The sequence below is a fragment of the Panthera onca genome, assembly GCF_046562875.1.
Source record: "Panthera onca isolate mPanOnc1 chromosome E1 unlocalized genomic scaffold, mPanOnc1 haplotype 2 h2.Chr16_ul_4, whole genome shotgun sequence".
In the NCBI taxonomy this organism is placed as follows: Eukaryota; Metazoa; Chordata; class Mammalia; order Carnivora; family Felidae; genus Panthera; species Panthera onca.
In genome coordinates, this window is record NW_027675818.1 from 88,425 (window position 1) to 112,716 (window position 24,292).

Genomic DNA, 24,292 nt, shown 5'->3' on the forward strand with positions numbered 1-24,292 from the left:
ATTTTATGATTTTGAAGATTGTGAACTGAAAACATGTAGCCTAAAATGATGGGAAGGGGAAGAACTCTCATTGTTTGCTTGGAATCCTGGAATTTAGACAAAACACTTTGTTGTTGTGATCTCTTGAACTCGTTCATTATATTTTAATCAGAACCAAGCAGCATTGGCTGGGTCACTGGAACAGGCTGTTCCTCCAAACAAGTAGTTTATAAACATTTATAGAACTTCAAGATTGTTTTCTGTTTGAGCTATATGGGAAATATTTAGGTATAATGTAAGCTACAACAGAAATATGAAGAAAAAAGCAGTCATATGAGGTAATAATAATTAGATAAAACTTGTTTTCTAATTGCTAAAGACTTTGGGGGCTAATTATTGCTTAAGACACATAAATTCTGTGGCTGAATAGTCTTCTACATTTTGTATATTTACAAAACATCTGTGAAGCTATCAATAAACTCCAAGAAAATTACATTGCTGCAGAAGAACTTCAATCCATTTTGCCTTCAATAGGAGTTACTTTATCAGACAAAGAGTTCAAGGAGATTGTGGCAAAGACTACTCAAAATGGTGAGACTGGTAATACCAAACTTTTTGAAAAAATTAGATACTTTTATGGGATAGTATTAAATGATGGAGTAAGTTCTCAACTAGGAATGGAACAGAATGGGCCATGCTAAAGAAGATTCTAAAAGAACAGATATAAAAATGGAAAGTGGAAAAAAAAATTCCTGGAAAATCTGCCCTAATGCATTGGTTTGGAGGGACTAGGCCTTTTATATCTCAGAATTGTTATGTAACACTCTATCACTCTCCCTAGCTATGCCTTCCCGTATGGGACAGGTACTGGAAAGGCTGGCCCAGTTGTAGGGAGGTTCAGGCAATAAGAGCACAAAATCCAAGGGGTACAAAAATCTCTGAGCAAATAGCCTAAAGCATCCAAGAAGAAATAACCGGAGATTCCAAAATGGTAAGGAAGTGCTACAACTAGGAATTTAGGGCTAATGGTACTTAACCAATCAAGGCAGATGATTAGCATCTAGATGTTAAATAGCATATCCCGGTCACCAGCCTAAGTTCAAGGCAGATTTTAAGTTTCCAGGAAGAGCTTTTGTATTGGAGAAGTTGTTTTATCATTAAGTAAGACCCATCCACAACAGAAGTTCAGCTGAGGAGAGGGCAGAGGCAACATTTTGGGGAAAGACTGACTTGGGAATATGTTAGAAATGAATTCTTAGAACCTGAGCAAAATTTCTTAGCTAAGGCAAATGGGAAAGAAGATTAAAAAAAAAAAAAAACCTAAGGTGTAGGTGCTACTAAAATTATTGAGCCCTTTCATGTTGCTTATCAGGATTGGTAGGATCACTGTGGAGGGTGTATATCTAAAAATAGGTAGTTAATTGGATCAGCTGATAGTAATGGGGACACTTGGGTCTGTCAGGATTGGTCAGTATTGTCAAGGTGTCTTAATGGATAGCATTTTGACTGGGTTTTCATGATGGTATGAAATAGACTCCTTAAGTTTCTCATGGTCCATCTATATGGTCACCTTTCCTTTTTCCTATATCTATCAAAAATTGAGGACCTAGCTCAGTCCATTGCACTTTATAATAGGTATTTAAAAATTATTGAGTAATTATCAAAATGAAACGAACTGACCTAATTCAGAGACTCATCTAGGGAGACAGGATATGAAAGGAGAAATAGAATTATGATGAAGTGAAGAAGTAATTTTTTTCATAGTTGTATGAAACTATGAATTTACCTTTTATGCAAAAATATAAAGAATGCATGATCTAAAGTCTTTATTTTACAGGAAATGGAATGGTGAAGTTAGATGACTTTATGAGCGCTCTCTCCAAGGAGCAAAGTCTTCCTGAATGTGATGGTAGGTAGGAAATTTATTTTAAAATGATTTGGAGGAAAGAAGTGGTTAGGTTGAAAAGAGGTTCAACTGAACTGAGTTTGCTTTTTGGGTAGATACTTAATAGTTCTGAAATTCTCAGGCAAGCCATGAAAACTTGATGTATTAGGGTAGTGATAGCTAACTTGCTTCCCTCACAGAATTGTTAGATGGATTTTAAAAACTGTAAAGTACTACATAAATGTATAGTAAGGTAATGAGGGATTCCAACAGGTGATTAGCCCCATTTTTAGCAACTGATGGGTGATTTGATTTTTAATTTTTTTATAAGGAACTTGTTTGAATGAAATACTGGTTTTGTTTCCCTTGTTTTAGAACATTTCTAAAAAAACTGTATTAAGCTATAATTTACATACATAAAACTCACTCATGCACTAATTTTCATGAAATGTATAGAGTCATACAATCAACACCACAATCAGTTTGTTAAAAATTTTGCTTGCAATGATTTGGGTTTTTATGCAAATAATTAAATATTTTTCAGCAAGATTAAAATGAGAAATGAAAGATACTAAGCCTTGCTGTTTTTATTTCCTTTTGTTTATTCATATGCTAAAAATGAAAGATAAGCTTTTTGTGTCTTCCCAAAGGATTTCTCAGATAGAGAAAAATTAATCCAAAGGAAGAGATTTTTCTCTTATACTTACATGAAGTCTCATGTTAAAAACTACATTATTGTGGCGCCTAGGTGGCTCAGTCCATTAAGCGTCCGACTCTTGGTTTCGGCTCCGGTCATGATCTCACAGTTTGTGAGTTCAAGCCCTGTGTTGGACTTCTTGTGGGCAACACAGGGCCTGCTTGGGATTCTCTCTTTCTCTCTCCGCCCCTACCCTGTGTGCTCTCTCTCTCTCAAAATAAATAAACTTAAAAAAAAAGCTACATTATAATTTGTCAGTTATGATGAATTGCTTAAGTGGTGTTCTTAAAGACAATATTAGCAAATTTCTTGAGTGCTTTACCTTGTAATCATTCATTCACGAACTTAGTCACCGTTTCATTGCTGTTTTGTGAAGTAGTGTCGTGGTTGTAGCCGACTTCTCCCTCCCATTTCCCCCGTTATACTGTTTTTAAAATTTATCTTATTTTAACGTTTTATTTATTTAAATAATCTCTACACTCCACATGGGGCTCAGACTGACAACCCCAAGATCAATTGTCTCATGCTCTTTGGACTGAGCCAGCCAGGTGCCCCTAAAATTTATTTTTAATGGTGGTATCTAACACGTAACATAAAATTTGTCATCTTAACCATTTGTAACTGTACAGTTCAATAACATTAGGGTTACGTATATTCACACGGTTGTACAACGAATCTCTAGAACTTTTTCATCTTGCAAAACTGAAACTCTATACCCAGTGAACAACAACTACCCATCTGTGCCTCTCCAGCTTCTGACAACCATCATTCTACTTTCTGTTTCTGTGAATTTGCCTACTCCAGATACTTGAGTGGAATCATATAGTATTTGTCTTTGTGAATGAATGGCTTATTTCACTTATCATAATGCCCTCAGGATTCATCCATGTCGTAGCACGTGCCAGATTTTTCTTTCCTTTTCGTGCTAATATCACATTGCATGTATATGCCACATTCTGTTTGTCCATTCATCCATTAATAGACACCTGTGTTGCTTCTACCTCTTGGCAATTGTGACTAGTGCTGCTGTGAATGTGGGTATGCAAATACCTCTTTGAGCCCCTGCTTTCAATTCTTTGGGATATATAATCAGAAGTGGACACAATCCAGGTTTGTAACGTTTCCTTCACTCCTAAAATTCTCTTGTGCCCATTTATCATTAATCTCTACCTCCATTCCCAGGCAACCACTGATCTGCTTTCTGTTTCCATAAAGTTGCCTTTTTTTAAAAAACATTTAATATAAATGAAATCATAAAACATGTGGTCTTTTGTGCCTGACTTCACTTTTTTTGAGGCTAATTCATGTTGTTGTATGTATCAGTAGTTTGTTCCTTTGTATGGTTAAATAAGTCCATATTACATTTTATAGGTATATTCCATTTTGTTGATGATTCACCAATGTATGACCTTTGCTTATTTGCAGTTTGGGACTGGTATGCATAATGTTGAAATTAATATTTGCATTGCAGTCTTTCTGTGGACATGTTTCCATTTCTTTTGGGTAGATTCCTAGGAGAATAATTGCTAGTGTATATGGTAAATTTATGTTTTACTTTTAAAGAAATTACCAAACTGTTTTCCAAAGTGGCTATACCATTTTCATTCTCACCAGCAATGTGTAAGGATTCTGGTTTCTTCCTATCCTCCACATTTAGGTATTATCTTTTTGTTTATAATCATTATAATTAATAATTGTGTAGTGGAATTTCATTATGGTTTTAATTTTGCATTTCCCTAATGACTGATAATGTCAAGTTTATTTGCACATGCTTACTAGCTGTTCATATATCTTTGGTGAAATATATATTCAAATCTTTTGCCCATATTTAGAATTCCATTTTGATTTATCTATAGTGTTTCAGAGTATATCTCTTTTAAAGTTGTTGCTTCAGGTATATATACATAACTTATCACACTATTGGTGTCATCATTTTTCCAGTTCAAGTGAAATACAGAAGCCTTATCTCCATATACATCCCTCCCTCCTTTATGATATAATTACCTTAAATATTTCCTTATATATATTTAAAACCACATCAGGTGGTATTATTTTTACTTCAACCATCAGACTTGATTAAAAAATTCAAGAGAAGGAAAGCCTACTATATTTACCCATATTTTGACTTACCATTTTCTTTTTTCCTTCTTGATATTCCAGAGTTTTTTTGTTTTATCCTTTATTTTCTGTTTAAGAACTTCCTTTATCCATTCTTAGGTCTATTGACAACAAATTCTTTTAGTTTCCTCTCATCTGAGAACATCTTGATTTCCTCTTCATTCCTGAAAAATAGTTTTTCTGAATATGGGATTTTACGTTGATAGTTCTTTACTTTCAGCACTTGAAAAATATTGTGTCACTTATTTCTGGCTTCCATGGTTTCTGCTGGAAATTCTGTCATTCAAATTGGTTTTCTTTCCCTATAGTGTTTTTCTTAGGCTGCTTTCAAAATGTTCCCTTGTCTTTAGTTTTCAGAAGTTTAATTATGATGGATCTTGACATGGATTTCTTTGGATTTATCCTGTTTGAGGTCCACTTTCGTCTTGGATCTGTAGGTTAATGTCTCTTGATAAAAATTTGGGAAGTGTGCAGGCATTATTTCTTTGAGTGCCTTTTTAAGTCTCTTTTCTTCTGGGACTCTGATGGACACAAATGTTAGATCATTTTTATATTCCTACAGGTCTCTGGAACTGTTCATTTTTTTCTTCAGTTTATTTTCTCAGTGTTGTTCATTGGATGATTTCAGTTGCTTTCAATTCATTGATTCTTACCTTTCTCTCCTCCTTTTAGCTGTTGAGTCCATCCACTGAACTTTTAATTTCAGTCATCATATTTTTTAGTCATTAAATCTCCATTTGGACTTTCTGTGTTGGTGTTTGTGCAAGAGAAAAAGCAGGCAGCTCTCCCAGTCCTCACATACTGTCCCTATACAGGAGAAGACCCCCACCCATCGGCCCAGCCTGATAGGCCCTAGGCCTCTACCACCTTTTTCCTTCCCCAGGCTCTAGGACTGACAAGATAGCTGATGGTTCTTTGGGACGCCCTGAAAAAGTTGATGTGCTGGATAAACTCTTTACCTCTCCAGGAGGAAACTAACAGCTCGGAATTTTAATCTAATCCTGTGCTGAACAGAGGGGAAGATCACTGCTTTCTACCAGCCCAAGCCATCGCTTTATTCTACCCCAAATACTGGACTGTGCTAGACCCATCAGAGCTCCAAGGCTGGCAAAACAGACGCCAATCTTCTGGGGAGGCATTTTGGAAAAGCTGAATTTCTGGATATGTGGACCAAACTCTTCTTCCCCTTGGTTGAAGCTGGGAGCTAGAGTCTTTTTTGGATCATATGGTGCTGCATTGGAGGCAGCACTTGTGGGAGGGTGTCCCAAATCTCTGTACCAGCTTCAGTACGTCTGGTTTTGCATTCTCCTGGGATACAAGAGCCTGTCCGTTAGTTTCTAATTTCTCACAAAAGGAATTTATTTTTTAATTTCTGCTGAATCAGTGTGTTTGTGGGGAGAAGAAGGGTCCAGGGCGTCCTACTCAACCATCTTACTGACATCACTCACAAGCTGTTTACTTTTTTAAAAAAAATTTTTTAATGTTTATTTATATTTGAGAGAGAGAGAGAACGAGAGTGGGAGGGGGCAGAGAGAGATGGAGACAGAATCCGAAGGTTTCAGGCTCTGAGCTGTCAGCACAGTGCTCAACACAGAGCTTAAACCCATGAGTCATGAGATCATGACGTGAGCTGACGTCAGGTGCCCAACCAACTGAGCCACCCAGGTGCCCAGTAAAGCTATTTACTTTTAAGTGAGAATTTTTTTCATCTAAAAATTCCTTTCACAAGATAGTATCATATATCTTGTTCTACATATTTATACATAAAAATTACCTTTTTAAGAATCATTTTAAGAATCATCTAATTCAGACATCATTTTGATCATTTCTTTGTTTAGTAATCCATAATGACATCCAGTGACTGCCTAAAGTCGATTAACTCCTGATAATGGCTTTAATGCCCTCCACTGCCCAGCTTCCTCACTTTCCCTATCCTAATCTTCTATTAGAGAAAATCTATTTGAGTTTAGTTTGTTCCAAAATTTACACAAAAACACACCCGCATGCATACCTGTCGACCCCCTTAATAATTCTATGTGTTTCTAAGTTATTTTAAGAAAATTTTATTGCATGGGCACCTGGGTGGCTCAGTTGATCGAGGGTCCACTTTGGCTCAGGTCATGATCTCGCCGTTCCTGAGTTTGAGCCCCATGTCTGGCTCTGTGTTGACAGCCTGGAGCCTGCTTCAGATTCTGTGTCTCCCTCTCTCTCTGCCCCTCCCTGACTCATGCTGTGCCTTTCTCTCTCTCTCAAAAATAAACATTAAAGCTTTCATTGCAGTAAAAATTTGTTTAAATTTAATGGAGGGAATACTGCCCAAATTTGTGAAGCATATATTCCAAAGTATCATAAAAAGACATGTGGGATAGTTATTTCCAAGTGATAATATTTATGTACACAGAAGATAAACTAAGATTAACCAGGGACTGAGCCATGTATTGCTACAAAATCTTACCCCAATTCATTATTCAGGATTGAAAGTTTTCTACTTATTTCTGTATCTGCTACCGAGAAACAGACTACTAAGAAATTTTAAATTGTTAGAAAATTAAATGGGGAAATTGTATAATATTTTTGTTCCTGTGCACTTAAATTGCAATTAAATTGGCACTTCCTTCGATACAGAGATTATAGCAAAGTAGAATATATTTTTGGCTCTCATTTTGTACTTTGTTGGTTTTCAGTATTAAAGATTCTGGTAATTCTTTTCATATATAACATTTCTGAAGTTATTTTCTATGCTTGTTTATTTAGTGTTAGAACTAAAATTCATCTTACTATTGGTGTTTTCTTTTTGACTTATATTTAATACTCATTAGCATACTGCTTTATTTTCAGTGTTGACTGATGTCATTAAAGCCATTGATAAAATTAAAGATGAAAATATTGATTATGAGGATATGAATACTTGTCTTCAGCATTTTGGAGTTTACCTTTCTAAGCCAGAATTTGAGAAGATCACAGAGTTGACTGAAGCTGACAGTAAGTGAAAACTGGGTTGACACATGTGAAAAGATGGTCACTTTGCTATTTTTTTCCCTCAGAATAATGACTTTATTTTTTTGATTAGAAAAAAGTCCATTAAAATGAAGTCAATACAGAAAAATACTCAAAAGCACAACAAAACACACAAAATCCCATGATCCAGAAATATCCAGTATTAACAGTCTTTCCAGACATTTTTTTCCTATAGGCAAAAGTACAAACAAAAAGAAAGTAGAGTTTGTGGTTTTGCTTTCTGACAAGGAAGAGGTCAGGACAGAAGTCATTAAATGGGACAAATGACTCTTTATTATGCCAAAGCCTATAATTCATAAGGAAGGTACTAGTTTTGAGTATCTCTACCCTTATAACTTAGCAGCATCTTTTCTAAAGAGAAAGGGTGGTTGTGAGATAGACAAGTGTGTGGGGCTATCGATGAAATAAGAATGGCCATGAAGAGTATGTGAAGAGTACAGGAAGAGTATGTGAACTTTTATTACAATATATTTCTTATTTTGTGTGTATTAAAATTTTTCCATAATGAAAAGCAAAAAAAGAATAGAACAAATAGAAGTTATGTGCCTTACGTGAGAAAATAAGACTTTGTTAAAAGACATTATAGAATACCTAAATAAATTGGAATATATCCCATATTAATGGACTCAGAGACCCCCAAGTCTGCCAATTCTCATAATTAATTTACTTATCTAAAGCAATTCTAATAAAACCCTGACGTTTTTGATGAATTGATTCTAATATTTGTATGCATAAACAAAGATCAAGAGTAGCTAAAACACTCTTGAGGAAGAAAAACGTGGATAGGGTGTATGAGTGGTGTTGGAGGGATCTTGCTACCCTGGATATTAAGACTCATTATAAAGTTACAGTAAGTAAAACAGTGTGAAAATGGCACAGGGATAGAGAAATTGACTGATAGGACAGGATAAGTAACTTCCAAATATATCTACACACATATAAGGAAACATATATAATGAGGTGGCAGATTACTGGGGGGGAGGGGAAGCACCAGTTAATAAATGGTGCTGGAATAATTAATTATTCAAATGTAAAAAATAGAATTGGATCCCTACCTATATATCATATTCAGTAATGATTTCCAGATACGAACACTAAAATTCTCTTTAGAGAAAGAAGAAAAATTTTCTGACTTAGAGTTACAAGGAATTATTTTTAAGATACAAAATCACTAACCAGAAAAGAAAAGATTTATACATTTGACTACATTAAAAATAAGAACTTCTCTTTATTAAAAGGTAATACAAACAGAATGAAAATACAAGCCACAAATGTAGCAAAGATTATTATTAAAAAAAATTTTTTTTAATGTTTATTTATTTTTGAGAGAGAGAGAGGTGCAGAGTATGAGATGGGGAGGAGCAGAGAGAGAGGGAGACAGAATCTGAAGCAGGCTCCAGGCTCCCAGCTGTCAGCACAGAGCCCTAAGCGGGGCTTGAACTCATGAATTGTGAGATCATGACCTGAGCCAAAGTTGGATGCTTAACTGACTGGGCCACCCAGGCATTCCAGAGTAAAGATTATTTGTAACACTCATAACAGCGAAAGATCATTGTGGAGAATAAATAGAAAACCCCTATAAATTAACAACCCAAGAGAAAAATGGCCAAATTACAAGAACAGCCATTGCCAGATGAAGAAACATAAGTTGCTAATAATCATATGAAGTCTTTTTATACATCATAGTAATCAGGGAAATGCAAAATTTAGGTCACAATGAAATACCTTTTGATGCTGACCAAATTGGCAAAAATTAAGGTCTGTTAATTTAATTGTTGGTAAATAAGGCAAAAGTGGTGAAAGAACTTTGAAAAACATTATGTAGTATTCTGTAAGGTTTTCATACTTCATGGCTTAGAAAATCCATTTTTTAGTGATACATCCCAGAAAATCTCTGCACTGATGTGCAAGGAGACATGTTAAAAGTGCTCATAGCAGCTCTGATCCTAATAGAAAAAGGAAGGAAGGGAGGAAGGAAAGAAGGAAGGAAGGAAGGAAGGAAGGAAGGAAGGAAGGAAGGAACAAAAAGAAACAACATGATCGGTGATAGAATGTATAAATAAATTGTGGTATTTACCACTGATGCATGATGAAATACTGATAATGTGTACGTTAGTGAAAATGAACTATAGCAATATACTATATGGATGGTTCTTGGAAATATATTGAATGAAAAAAGCAAGTCTAGGTTGCTATAGTGTGATTATTTTTATAGAGCTGTAAAACAAAATTAAGGAATATTTTGTTTATCCTGTGTAAAATTTTATGTAAAAAAGCAAGACCTTGGTTAATTTTAAAAAATTCAGCAATGTTCTCTCTGTAGAGAAGCAGTAGAATAGAATGGGGGAAGCACAGACGCAGATGCAGTGGTGTTAATAATGTTCTTCAACTGTGAGGGAGAGGAAGGGGGAAAAATGTTACAGAGAGGGAGTGAGGCAAACCATAAGGACTCTTAAATACTGAGAACAAACTGAGGGTTGATGGGGGTGGGGGAGAGGGGAAAGTGGCTGATGGGCATTGAGGAGGGCACTTGTTGGGATGAGTACTGGGTGTTGTATGGAAACCAATTTGACAATAAACTATATTAAAAAATAATAAAAATAAAAAGTAATTTTGTCCTTAAAACAATAATGTTCTTCAAATGGGAGGTGGGTTCAGTGGTTCAGCTAAAACATTTGTGTATCAAATAGACATTATCAAAAATAGGGAATCTATTGCTTTAGAAAGTTATATGTTCCTGTTAGTGAATGTAAATCTTCATTAACTCTAACATTCGCCTAGAATTTTTCAAAGTCTCATTTTTTTCAAGTCTTTAAATATTTGGTTAAGAATACAAAGTAATTTGGTGCTCCTTAAAGTAAACTTCTCAAAGATTCTTTATCTTGGAAATAGGCAATAGGCTGTGCCTTATCTTTTATAGATTAGAACTGGAATTTGATTTTTTTAGTGGGATAAACAAAGGAGTAGTGTTATCAAAAGCTCATCCTATTTATATAAAACCTTTATATGCGGCCTTAGAAAATTCCTAGAAATCTTTATCCATTCTAATATTGGGATATTATATATAATCAAAGAAAGACATTTTCTAAGTATAGAATGACTATTAAAATGTTTAATAGTTTCAAAAGCATACTGGAATAAAGATAACAATGTGAATGGTAGCCTGAGGTGGGAGAAACCAGAGGTCAAGAAAGCTCACTTCTAATCTCTGATCTTGTATTTCCTTTTGTGACCTGGGGAAAAAAATCATGATATCATGTCTAAGTATTTTTTAAAATGTATAAAATAATACACTAATTCTTTACCGACATATCTTTGAGTTGTTGTCAGGCCAAGACAAGATAATGTAAGTTAAAATTAAAAATGTTGTACGCTTGTAACTAGAAAGATTTTGATTAACTTTCCTGGCATTTTTCAGTTTTACTTTCTCCTTGTGTGTTGAATTGCTTTTTCCTCTTAGAACCATATATTTTTAGTGGTATTAGCTGATGGCTATAATCATGTTATCTCCCTATAATTTATTTTACATAATTCTATAGTTGTCATAATTAACATTTGAAGATATTGAAGAAAATATTCTTTTCTCCTTAGAAACGAAAAAAGTGAATTTTAAAGATTTCATTGATACAATGATGACCAATACGGAACGCTTCTCTGAAAAATTATGTAAGAACATCACATTTTGTGCTTTTATTTGCTTTTTCAAGTTTATTTATTTATTTTGAGAGACAGAGAAAGAGCAGGGGCAGGGCAGAGAGAGAGAAAGGGAGAGAGAGAGAATCCCAAGAAGACTCCACACTGTCAGTTACAGAGCCCAGTGCACAGCTCGATCTCACAAACCATGAGATCGTGACCTGAGCGGAACTCAAGAGTTGGACACACTTACCCGACTGAGCCACCCACCCCAACATATATTGTGCTTTTAGTGGACCAACTGGTGTGACAAACTTTAGAAGAGTGTAGCAGACTAGAAGAGGTAGTCATCCTGTAGATCATCAGCCAAACAGATGCCTGGCTTACTGCTGATGTTTGGTTTCAATCTTCTCTGTTAATGATTTCTAAATCTCGAGCACTTCCATGTGCAAATGAATTGAAAGTTTTTACGAGCTTCCTGTTTATCCTCACACTTACTATAAAGAGCTAGAACCGTGTATATAAAATTCCTTTTCGGAAGATGTAAAACGTCTTCCCAGTTTGGGGAAGTGATGCCATCTAGTGACTAGCGCTGAGTACTCATATGCAGAATTTCCTCTTTCATTTGTTTATATATTTTTTTCCATCTTCCAATTTATTCAGTAATATTTACTGAGCCATTGTTATATATGCTTTCTGTTAAGCTGATGAGCTGTTAAGATGAGAAAGACAGTCTTGGCCACTCAGAAGCTCACTGTAAAGAAATACAAGGTCTTATATGTACATTTTAAATGGAGTGAAGCTAGTTTAAAAATTGAAGCGAAAAGTAGCATTTTGTTATTTTGTGCTTAGCTGTTGGGTAATAGTGCATTTTAAGTAACAGTTATTTTACCTTACACTAGAAATCAATTTAATTTGCTTTCTATACAAGGTGGAACATAATAGATTAATTGGATGAAGAGATTATTTGCATTGTTAGTCACTTCATTTATCCTAGGAATTTTAGTTTCGTGGAGATAAAAAGTTTTTGTTTTTGTTTTTAAACATTTTTATTATTTTTGAGAGACAGAGAGAGCACGAGCCGGGGAGGGGCAGAAAGAGACAGAAACACAGAATCTAAGCAGACTCTAGGCTCTGAGCTTGTCAGCACAGAGCCCGACGTGGGGCTCGAACTCACAAACAGTGAGGTCGTGACCCAAGCCGAAGTAGGATGCTTAATCAACTGATCCACCCAGGCACCCCGAGTTAAAAAGTTTTATTATCACGGAGTTGTATAGTATATTATCTTACTCGTATCTATAGTTAAATTTCCTTTCTTGTTGTTAAATATTGCACATTTATATTCACTGCTTTCCTTTTTTCTTCATCTGGCTGCTCATTTCTTCACCAGACAGCTTATTGGTTCTGTATACCTCATTGGGACCTTCTATCCATTTATCCCTCAACTTTGTCCTTACCCACCAGTCTCCCTGTTTTCACTTTTCTTCCTTATCCACTTGAAAATCACTGGTCTGTGTACCTCGAATACCCTACAGTCTTCAGTACCCTAAATTGCCCTTTGGTTGCACCTGTCTTACAAAACTCCCAACCCTGGCTTTTCCTCGTGGCTGACATCATTTCTAGAGAAAATTATATAGCTCAGCAGATTGAACACTTTGAAATCTTGACCATCAGTGTCTGGTGGCCCTCAGCACTACCTAGGAATTATGTGATTCCCACCCTCTCCCAGTTAGTTTATTCTTTTACTCTCTGAAATAACTAATTAACAATCTCCATTCTCTCAAACTTCCATTCCTACTCCAACCTTAGCCCTTCTCACATTTAGCAGATAACTTAGCCTTTATAAGGAAAATAGAAGCCTGTCACTATTTTGAGGACGTTAAGATATTTCCCAATATTTTCTCCTAAAAGTTTTTAAGTATTTCTTTTTCATAGTTAAGTCTTTAATTCACCTGAAATTGATTTTTATGTTTAGAGTGAAATTGGGATCCAATTTAATTTTTTTCCATAAAGATATTAGCTGGTGACAGTTTTATATTAATTCTTTGAGATTTATGTATTATATAAATTGATTTGGAACCTGACACTCACACATGATGGCCTTGGGATTTAGGTTATCATTGGAGATTTTATTCCTTCTAGTCATACCTCTGGCAGAGAACAGGCTTTCTTCTTGAATTCCTAAAAAGGTGACTAAAGTGTTTTTATTAATAATTTTCAGACGGAAAGATTTTCCGGGGCCCTGTCTTTTTTGGGAAAAGTTTTCAATTAGCAATAATCGCGCCTCGGATAAACCTCATTGGCTATGATACTGCCACTGTGCAAAGCTGGGCCCTGTCTTTTTTTTGTTTGTTTGTTTTGTATTAAATTTTTTTTTAATGTTTATTTATTTTTGAGAGAGCAAGAGACAAAGTGCGAGCAGCAGATAGGCAGAGAGAGAGGGAGACACAGAATCCGAAACAGGCTCCAGGTTCTGAGCTGTCAGCACAGAGCCCAATGGGGGACTCGAACTCACAAACTGAGAGATCGTGACCTTAGTTGAAGTCGACGCTTAACTGACTGAGCTACCCGGGCCCTGGTGTTAAGTACGCACCTCTATAATTCTAGACTTGTCTGTATCAAGTAATAACAATAATACTTATTATATTACTCACATTTATTGAGGGTTTACTATGTGCCAGTACTGTTCTAAATAATTTTTATTTATTAACTCACTTAATTCTCACATCAACTCTATTATTTTTATTTTATGGATGGGAAAACCACAGCCCAGAGGTTAAAGAAGTCACATAGCTAGTATGTGGTAGAATTAAGATTAGAACTCGGGTAGAGTGGTGCCTGGTTGGTTCAGTCAGTTGAGTGTCCGACTTTTGATTTTAGCTCAGGTCATGACCGCAGCGTTGTGAGATGGAGCCCCACATCAGGCTCTGTGCTGGGCATGGATCCTGCTTAAGATTCTGTCCTGAGAGGCCCTTTGTCAGCTTGGCAGAGTGGTGCCACCCCAGAACCCGGGTGTGTGGAGTGGGATCCTTTAAGACGTTGGGGTTTGAATCCCAGCTGAGTGCCTGGGAGGTGCAGGAGACTGTGGAGCGGGACAAACTGACCAGATCGTGCCTGTGCTGTGCTGTGAGGGCTGCCTGAACAGGGTGGTTTGGTCTAGGGAGGAGAAACTGCGACGATGCCATTTTCCTCCAATCACCAACATGGTGGGGCTTCAGGGAACAGGACAGCAGGCCCCCAGTGGAGGTTGGACTGCTTACACCAAACCCTGCCTCACCATGCCTGGCAACTGCATATCTGCTGGAGGGAGAATTGACCCTTACCCAACCAGAGGGTCCCTCCTCCAGACCAGCACAACCACTGGTTCCAGGGCACCATCGGACAACGGTCCGGCAGTTTTTCATTTTCTGATTTGATTTTTGGAAATACATATTTTCTTTTCTTGTCTTTTCTCCTTCTTCTTCTTCCTTCCCTTCTCTATTCTGGTTGTTAATTTGTTTAAGCAGGCATTTTTAATCTATGCATTTTACACCTCTTCTGTATCTCCTCCTTCTTTATTTTTCTCTCTCTCTCTAGATTAAGCCATATAGTTTCTCTGATTCTCTGCCTGCTCAATTTTTTTTTCTCTTTCCCTGCTTCTGTCATTTCCCTCTTTCTATGGGATAAGGCTTCTTCCACCCCCTCCCCTTTTTAATTTTTTCCAGGGTTACTTCAATGAACAAATCAAAGCACGCCTGGTGGAAAGTCCAAACCACCAGTGCGAGTAGGGGTATAAAGCAACCAGAGTCACAACAACAGAGAGCATGTGACACACTCCAAAAACACCTCCTGAAGGGTCAGGCCCTGGATAGTATATGACCCCTTTTTAACATAGTAGTACTCACAGGGGCAGGACACATAACAAACTATTAAAACACGTAAAAGACAGAAAACTAGACAAAATGACTAGACAGAAGAATTCTCAAAAATTCTAGGAAGAAATGACAGCCAGAAAAATTGCTCAAAACAGATATAAACAATATATCTAAACAAGAATTTGGAATAATAGTCATAAGACTAAGAGCTGGGCTTGAAAAAACTATAGAAGACAGCAGAGAATCTATTGCTGCAGAGATCAAGGACACAAGAGATAGTCATGATGAATTAAGAAATGCAGTAAATGAGATGCAAAATAAACTAGATGCAGAGACAGCAAGGATGAAGGAGCAGAGGGAAGAATAAGTGAAATAGAAGATAACATGGAAAATGATGAAGCTGAAAAAGAGAGAGAGAGGAAAATATTAGACCACGAGGGGAGAATTAGAGACCTAAGTGATTCAATGAGATATAATAATATCTGTATCATAGGAATTCCAGAAGGAGAAGAAAGAGACAGGGGCAGAAGGTTTGTTTCACCAAATTATAGTTGAGAGCTTCCCTAATCTGGGGGAGGAAGCAGACATCCAAGTCCAGGAGGCCCAGAGAATTCCCTTCAGAATTAACAGAAGCAGGTCAGCCCCAAGGCATGTCATAGTGAAATTGGCAAAATACAAAGATAAAGAGAGAATTCTGAAAGCAGCTAGGGACAAACGGGCCTTAACCTACAAGGGCAGACACACAAGGGTAGTAGCAGACCTGTCCACTGAAACTTGGCAGGCCAGAAGGGAGTAGCTGGAAATATTCAATGTGCTGAATAGGAAAAATATGCAGCCAGGAATCCTTTATCCATCAAGGCTGTCATTCAGAGTGAAAGGAGAGATCAAGGCTTTTCCAGACAAACAAAAACTGAAGGAATTCATGACCACTAAACCAACCCTGCAGGCACTCTGTGAGTGGAATGCTGCAAAGACTACAAAGGACCAGAGACATTGCCACAATCATGAAACCTACAGATAACACAATGACACTAAATCCATATCTTTCAGTCATAACTCTGAATGTAAATGGGCTAAATGCCCCAATCAAAAGGCATAAGGTATCAACATGGATAAAAAACCAAGTTCCATCTATATGCTGTCTACAAGACACTCATTTTAGACCTGAGGACACCTGAAAATTGGAAGTGAGGGGATGGAGAACCATATATCATGCTACTGGAAGTCAAAAGAAAGCTGGAATAGCCATACTTATATCAGACAAACTAGATTTTAAAGTAAAGACGGTAGCAAATGATAAAGAAGGGCATTATTGTCATAATTAAGGGGCCTATCCATCAAGAAGAGATAACAATCGTAAATGTTTATGCCCCCAACTTGGTAGAACCCAAATTTATAAATTAATCACAAACATAAGCAATCTTACTGATAATAATACGGTAATTGTAGATGACTTTATTTTTTTTCAATATATGAAATTTATTGTCAAATTAGTTTCCATACAACACCCAGTGCTTATCCCAAAAGGTGCCCTCCTCAATACCCATCACCCACCTTCGCTTCCCTCCCACCCCCCATCAACCCTCAGTTTGGTCTCAGTTTTTAACAGTCTCTTATGCTTTGGCTCTCTCCCACTCTAACCTCTTTTTTTTTTTCTCCTTCCCCTCCCCCATGGGTTTCTGTTAAGTTTCTTAGGATCCACGTAAGAGTAAAACCATATGGTATCTGTCTTTCTCTGTATGGCTTATTTCACTTAGCATCACACTCTCCAGTTCCATCCATGTTGCTACAAAGGGCCATATTTCATTCTTTCTCATTGCCACGTAGTATTCCATTGTGTATATAAACCACAATTTCTTTCTCCATTCATCAGTTGATGGACATTTAGGCTCTTTCCATAATTTGGCTATTGTTGAGAGTGCCGCTATAAACATTGGGGTACAAGTGCCCCTATGCATCAGTACTCCTGTATCCCTTGGGTAAATTCCTAGCAGTGCTATTGCTGGGTCATAGGGTAGGTCTATTTTTAATTTTCTGAGGAACCTCCACACTGTTTTCCAGAGCAGCTGCACCAATTTGCATTCCCACCAACAGTGCAAGAGGGTTCCCATTTCTCCACATTCTCTCCAGCATCTACAGTCTCATGATTTGTTCATTTTAGCCACTCTGACTGGCGTGAGGTGATATCTGAGTGTGGTTTTGATTTGTATTTCCCTGATGAGGAGCGATGTTGAGCATCTTTTCATGTGCCTGTTGGCCATCCGGATGTCTTCTTTAGAGAAGTGTCTATTCATGTTTTCTGCCCATTTCTTCACTGGGTTATTTGTTTTTCGGGTGTGGAGTTTGGTGAGCTCTTTATAGATTTTGGATACTAGCCCTTTGTCCGATATGTCATTTGCAAATATCTTTTCCCATTCCGTTGGTTGCCTTTTAGTTTTGTTGGTTGTTTCCTTTGCTGTGCAGAAGCTTTTTGTCTTCATAAGGTCCCAGTAGTTCATTTTTGCTTTTAATTCCCTTGCCTTTGGGGATGTGCCGAGTAAGAGATTGCTACGGCTGAGGTCAGAGAGGTCTTTTCCTGCTTTCTCCTCTAGGGTTTTGATGGTTTCCTGTCTCACATTCAGGTCCTTTATCCATTTTGAGTTTATTTTTGTGAATGGTGTGAGAAAGTGGTCTTGTTTCATTCTTCTGCATGTTGCTGTCCAGTTCTCGCAGCACCATTTGTTAAAGAGACTGTCTTTTTTCCATTGGATGTTCTTTCCTGCTTTGTCAAAGATGAGTTGGCCATACATTTGTGGGTCTAGTTCTGGGGTTTCTATTCTATTCCATTGGTCTATGTGTCTGTTTTTGTGCTAATACCATGCTGTCTTGATGATTATAGCTTTGTAATAGAGGCTAAAGTCTGGGATTGTGATGCCTCCTGCTTTGGTCTTCTTCAAAATTACTTTGGCTATTCGGGGCCTTTTGTGGTTCCATATGAATTTTAGGATTGCTTGTTCTAGTTTCGAGAAGATTGCTGGTGGAATTTTGATTGGGATTGCATCGAATGTGTAGATAGCTTTGGGTAGTATTGACATTTTGACAATATTTATTCTTCCAATCCATGAGCATGGAATGTTTTTCCATTTCTTTATATCTTCTTCAATTTCCTTCATAAGCTTTCTATAGTTTTCAGCATACAGATCTTTTACATCTTTGGTTAGATTTATCCCCAGGTATTTTATGCTTCTTGGTACAATTGTGAATGGGATCAGTTTCTTTATTTGTCAACTGATGAATGCAACTGTTGAATGCAACTGATTTCTGTACATTGATTTTGTATCCTGAAACTTTGCTGAAATCATGTATCAGTTCTAGCAGACTTTTGGTGGAGTCTGTCGGATTTTCCACGTATAATAACATGTCTTCTGCAAAAAGTAAATGCTTAACTTCATCTTTGCCAATTTTGATGCCTTTGATTTCCTTTTGTTGTCTGATTGCTGATGCTAGAACTTCCAACACTGTGCTAAACAACAGCAGTGAGAGTGGACATCCCTGTCGTGTTCCTGATCTCAGGGAAAAAGCTGTCAGTTTTTCCCCATTGAGGATGATGTTAGCTGTGGGTTTTTCATAAATGGCTTTTATGATGTTAAAGTATGTTCCTTCTATCCCGACTTTCTCGAGGGTTTTTATTAGGAAAGGATGCTGAATTTTGTCAAATGCCTCTTCTGCATCGATTGACAGGATCATATGGTTCTTATCTTCTCTTTTATTAATGTGATGTATCACATTGATTGATTTGCGAATGTTGAACCAGCCCTGCATCCCAGGAATGAATCCCACTTGATCATGGTGAATAATTCTTTTTAGAAGCTGTTGAATTCGATTTGCTAGTATCTTATTGAGAATTTTTGCATCCACATTCATCAGGAATATTGGCCTATAGTTCTCTTTTATTACTGGGTTTCTGTCTGGTTTAGGAATCAAAGTAATACTGGCTTCATAGAATGAGTCTGGAAGTTTTCCTTCCCTTTCTATTTTTTGGAATAGCTTGAGAAGGATAGGTATTATCTCTGCTTTAAACGTCTGGTAGAACTCCCCTGGGAAGCCATCTGGTCCTGGACTCTTATTTGTTGGGAGATTTTTGATAACTGATTCAATGTCGTCACTGGTTATGGGTCTGTTCAAGCTTTCTGTTTCCTCCTGATTGAGTTTTGGAAGTGTGTGGGTGTTTAGGAATTTGTCCATTTCTTCCAGGTTGTCCAGTTTGCTGGCATATAATTTTTCATAGTATTCCCTGATAATTGCTTGTATCTCTGAGGGATTGGTTGTAATAATTCCATTTTCATTCATGATTTTATCTGTTTAGGTCCTCTCCCTTTTCTTTTTGAGAAGCCTGGCTAGAGGTTTGTCAATTTTGTTTATTTTTTCAAAAAACCAACTCTTGGTTTCATTGATCTGCTCTACAGTTTTTTAGATTCTATATTGTTTATTTCTGCTCTGATCTTTATTATTTCTCTTCTTCTGGGTTTAGGCTGTCTTTGCTGTTCTGCTTATATTTCCTTTAGATGTGCCGTTAGATTTTGTATTTGGGATTTTTCTTGTTTCTTGAGATAGGCCTGGATTGCAATGTATTTTCCTCTCAGGACTGCCTTCGCTGCATCCCAAAGCGTTTGGATTGTTGTATTTTCATTTTCGTTTGTTTCCATATATTTTTTAATTTCTTCTCTAATTGCCTGGTTGACCCATTCATTCTTTAGTAGGGTGTTCTTTAACCTCCATGCTTTTGGAGGTTTTCCAGACTTTTTCCTGTGGTTGATTTCAAGCTTCATAGCATTGTGGTCTGAAAGTATGCATGGTATGATTTCAATTCTTATATACTTATGAAGGGCTGTTTTGTGACCCAGTATGTGATCTATCTTGGAGAATGTTCCATGTGCACTCGAGAAGAAAGTATATTCTGTTGCTTTGGGATGCAGAGCTCTAAATATATCTGTCAAGTCCATCTGATCTAATGTATCATTCAGGGCCCTTGTTTCTTTATTGACTGTGTGTCTAGATGATCTATCCATTTCTGTAAGTGGAGTGTTAAAGTCCCCTGAAATTACCACATTCTTATCAATAAGGTTACTTATGTTTGTGAGTAATTGTTTTATATATTTGGGGGCTCCTGTATTTGGCACATAGACATTTATAATTGTTAGCTCTTCCTGATGGATAGACCCTGTAATCATTATATCATGCCCTTCTTCATCTCTTGTTACAGCCTTTAATTTAAAGTTTAGTTTGTCTGATATAAGTATGGCTATTCCAGCTTTCTTTTGACTTCCAGTGGCATGATAAATAGTTCTCCATCCCCTCACTCTCAATCTGAAGGTGTCCTCAGGTCTAAAATGAGTCTCTTGTAGACAGCAAATAGATGGGTCTTGCTTTTTTATCCATTCTGATACCCTATGTCTTTTGGTTGGCACATTTAATCCATTTACATTCAGTGTTATTATAGAAAGATATGGGTTTAGAGTCATTGTGATGTCTGTAGGTTTCATGTTTGTAGCGACGTCTCTGGTACTTTGTCTCACAGGATCCCCCTTAGGATCTCTTGTAGGGCTGGTTTAGTGGTGACGAATTCCTTCAGTTTTTGTTTGTTTGGGAAGACCTTTATCTCTCCTTCTGTTCTAAATGACAGACTTGCTGGATAAAGGATTCTTGGCTGCATATTTTTTTCTGTTCATCACATTGAAGATCTCCTGCCATTCCTTTCTGGCCTGCCAAGTTTCAGAAGAGAGATCAGTCACAAGTCTTATAGGTCTCCCTTTATATGTAAGAGCACATTTATCCCTCGCTGCTTTCAGAATTTTCTCTTTATCCTTGTACTTTTCCAGTTTCACTATGATATGTCATGCAGAAGATCGATTCAAGTTACGTCTGAAGGGAGTTCTCTGTGCCTCTTGGATTTCAATGCCTTTTTCCTTCCCCAGATCAGGGAAGTTCTCAGCTATGATTTCTTCAAGTACATCTTCAGCACCTTTCCCTCTCTCTTCCTCCTCTGGAATACCAATTATGTGTAGAATATTTCTCTTTAGTGCATCACTTAGTTCTGTAATGTTCCCCTCATACTCCTGGATTTTTTTTATCTTTTTCTCAGCTTCCTCTTTTTCCATAATTTTATCTTCTAGTTCACCTATTCTCTCCTCTGCCTCTTCAATCCGAGCCGTGGTTGTTTTATTTTGCAGCTCATTTATAGCATTTTTTAGCTCCTCCTGGCTGTTCCTTAGTCCCTTGATCTCTGTAGCAATAGATTCTGTGCTGTCCTTTACACTTTTTTCAAGCCCAGCGATTAATTTTATGACTATTATTCTAAATTCACTTTCTGTTATATTGTTTAAATTGTTTTTGATCAGTTCGTTAGCTGTCGTTATTTCCTGGAGATTCTTTTGAGGGGAATTCTTCCGTTTGGTCATTTTGGATAGTCCCTGGAGTGGTGCGGAACTGCGGGGCACTTCTCCTGTGCTGTCTTGAATAACTTGCGTTGGTGGGTGGGGCCGCAGTCAGACCTGATGTCTGCCCCCAGCCCACCACTGGGGCCACAGTCAGACTGGTGTGTACCTTCTCTTCCCCTCTCCTAGGGGCGGGATTCACTGTGGGGTGGCGTGCCGTGGCCCATCTGGGCTACTTGCACACTGCCAGGCTTATGGTGCTGGGGATCTGGCGTATTAGCTGTGGTGGATCGGCAAGGTGCACAGGGGCGGGAGGGGCAGGCTCAGCTAGCTTATCCTTCCGTGATCAGCTTCTGGAGGGGCCCTGCGGCACCGGGAGGGAGTCAGACCCGCCGCCAGTGGGATGGATCCACAGAAGCACAACGTTGGATGTTTGCGCGGTGCAAGCAAGTTCCCTGGCAGGAACCGGTTCCCTTTGGGATTTTGGCTGGGGGATGGGCGAGGGAGATGGCGCTGGCGAGCGCCTTTGTTCCCCACCAATTTGAGCTTTGTCGTCCGGGGCTCAACAACTCTCCCTCCCGTTGTCCTCCAGCCTTCCCGCTCTCTGAGCAGAGCTGTTAACTTATAACCTTCCAGATGTTAAGTCCTGCTTGCTGTCTGAACACACTCCGTCCAGCCCCTCCGCTTTTGCAAGCCAGACTCGGGGGCTCTGCTTGCCCGGCGGGCTGCCCTTCTGCCCTGACTCCCTCCCGCCAGTCTGTAGCACGCACTGCCTCTCCGCCCTTCCTACCCTCTTCCATGGTCCTCTCGTCTATGCTTGGCTCCGGAGACTCCGTTCTGCTAGTCTTCTGGCAGTTTTCTGGGTTATTTAGGCAGGTGTAGATGGAATCTATGTGATCAGCAGGATGCGGTGAGCCCGGCATCCTCCTACGCCGCCATCTTCCCTGTGGATGACTTTAATACTCCACTTACAGTAATGGAGAGATGACCTAGGCAGAAAATTAATAAAGAAACAACGGTCTTGAATGATACCCTGGACCAGATGGAGTTGACAAATATATTCAGAACTTTTTATCCAAAAGCAGCAGAATACACATTCTTCTCGAGTGCACATGGAATATTCTCCAAAATAGATCACATACTGGGTCACAAAGCAGCCCTAAATAAATATAAAAGGATTGAGATCATACCATGAATATTTTCAGATCACAATGCTATGAAACTTGAAATCAACCACAAGACAAAATTTGGAAAGCCTTCTAATGCATGGAGGTTAAAGAACATCCTACTAAAGAATCAGTGGGTCAATTAGGCAGTTAAAGAAGAAATTTAAAAATATATGGAAGCAAATGAGAATGAAAATAAAACATTCCCAACCCTTTGGGATGCAGCAAAGGCAGTCCTAAGAGGAAAATACACTGCAATCCAGGCCTATCTCAAGAAACAAGAAAAGTCCCCAAAACAGAATCTACCCTCACACCTAAAGGAACTAGAAGCAGAGCAGCAAAGAAACCCCAAAGCCAGCAGAAGAAGAGAAATAATAAAGATTAGAGCAGAACTAAACAATATGGAATCCAAAAAAACCCAAAAAACAAAAAACACAGTAGAACAGATCAATTAATCTAAGAGGTGGTTTTTGGAAACAATAAACAAAATTGATAAAACCCTAGCCAGACTTCTCAAAAAGAAAAGAGAGAGAACCCAAATAGATAAAATCACAGATGAAAGAGGAGAGATCACAACCAACACCACAGAAATACAAACAATTATTAGAGAATACTGTGAAAAATTATATGCCAACAAACTGGACAATCTGTAAGAAATTGGACAAATTCCTAGACACCCACACACTACCAAAACTCAAACTGGAAGAAATAGAAAATTTGAACAGACCCACAACCAGTGAAGAAATTGAATCAGTTATCAAAAATCTCCCAACAAATGAGTCCCAACAAATGGGCCAGATGGCTACCCAAGGGACTTCTACCAGACATTTAAAGCAGAGTTAGTACCTATTCTTCTCAAGCTGTTCCAAACAATAGAAATGGAAGGAAGGCTTCTGGACTAATTCTATGTAGCCAGCATTACCTCGATTCCCAAACCAGACAGAGACCCCACTAAAAAGAATTACAGGCCAATATCCCCGATGAACATGGATGCAAAAATTCTCAACAAGATACTAGCAAATTGAATTCAACAGTATATTAAAAGAATTATTAACCATGATCAAGTGGGATTCATTCCTGGGCTGCAGGACTGGTTCAATATTCGCAAATCAATCAATGTGGTATATCACATCGATAGAAGAAAGGATAAGAACAATATGATCCTGTCAATAGATGCAGAAAAAGCATCTGACAAAATACAGCATCATTAGTAAAAACCCTCCAGAAAGTTGGGATAGAAGGAACATATCTTAACATCATCAAATCTACATATGAAAAGCCCAAGCTAATATCATCCTCAATGGGGAAAAACTGAGAGTTTACCCACTGAGATCAGGAATACAACAGGGATGTCTACTCTCACCACTGTTGTTTAATATAGTGTTGGAAGTCCTAGCCTCAGCAATCAGACAACAAAAGGAAATAAAAGGCATCCAAATTGGCAAAGAAGTCAAACTTTCATTTTTTGCAGATGACATGATACTCTACATGGAAAACTCAAAAGACTCCACCAAAAAACTAGAACTGAT

General features: G+C 37.8%; 1 protein-coding gene and 1 pseudogene across 1 annotated transcript in view; one reads left to right on the forward strand and one right to left on the reverse strand.

Moving 5' to 3' along the window:
• Positions 1-24,292, forward strand: part of LOC144615389 (EF-hand calcium-binding domain-containing protein 13-like) — a 60,481-nt gene that overhangs the window by 11,056 nt on the left and 25,133 nt on the right. Inside the window, exons 4-7 of the mRNA XM_081794805.1 lie at positions 448-570; positions 1,817-1,888; positions 7,518-7,661; positions 11,289-11,363. Of these exons, the coding sequence (XP_081650931.1) occupies positions 448-570; positions 1,817-1,888; positions 7,518-7,661; positions 11,289-11,363 (414 nt within the window). The remainder of the gene's footprint in view (positions 1-447; positions 571-1,816; positions 1,889-7,517; positions 7,662-11,288; positions 11,364-24,292) is intronic.
• Positions 13,533-13,659, reverse strand: LOC144615421 (U4 spliceosomal RNA; annotated as a pseudogene).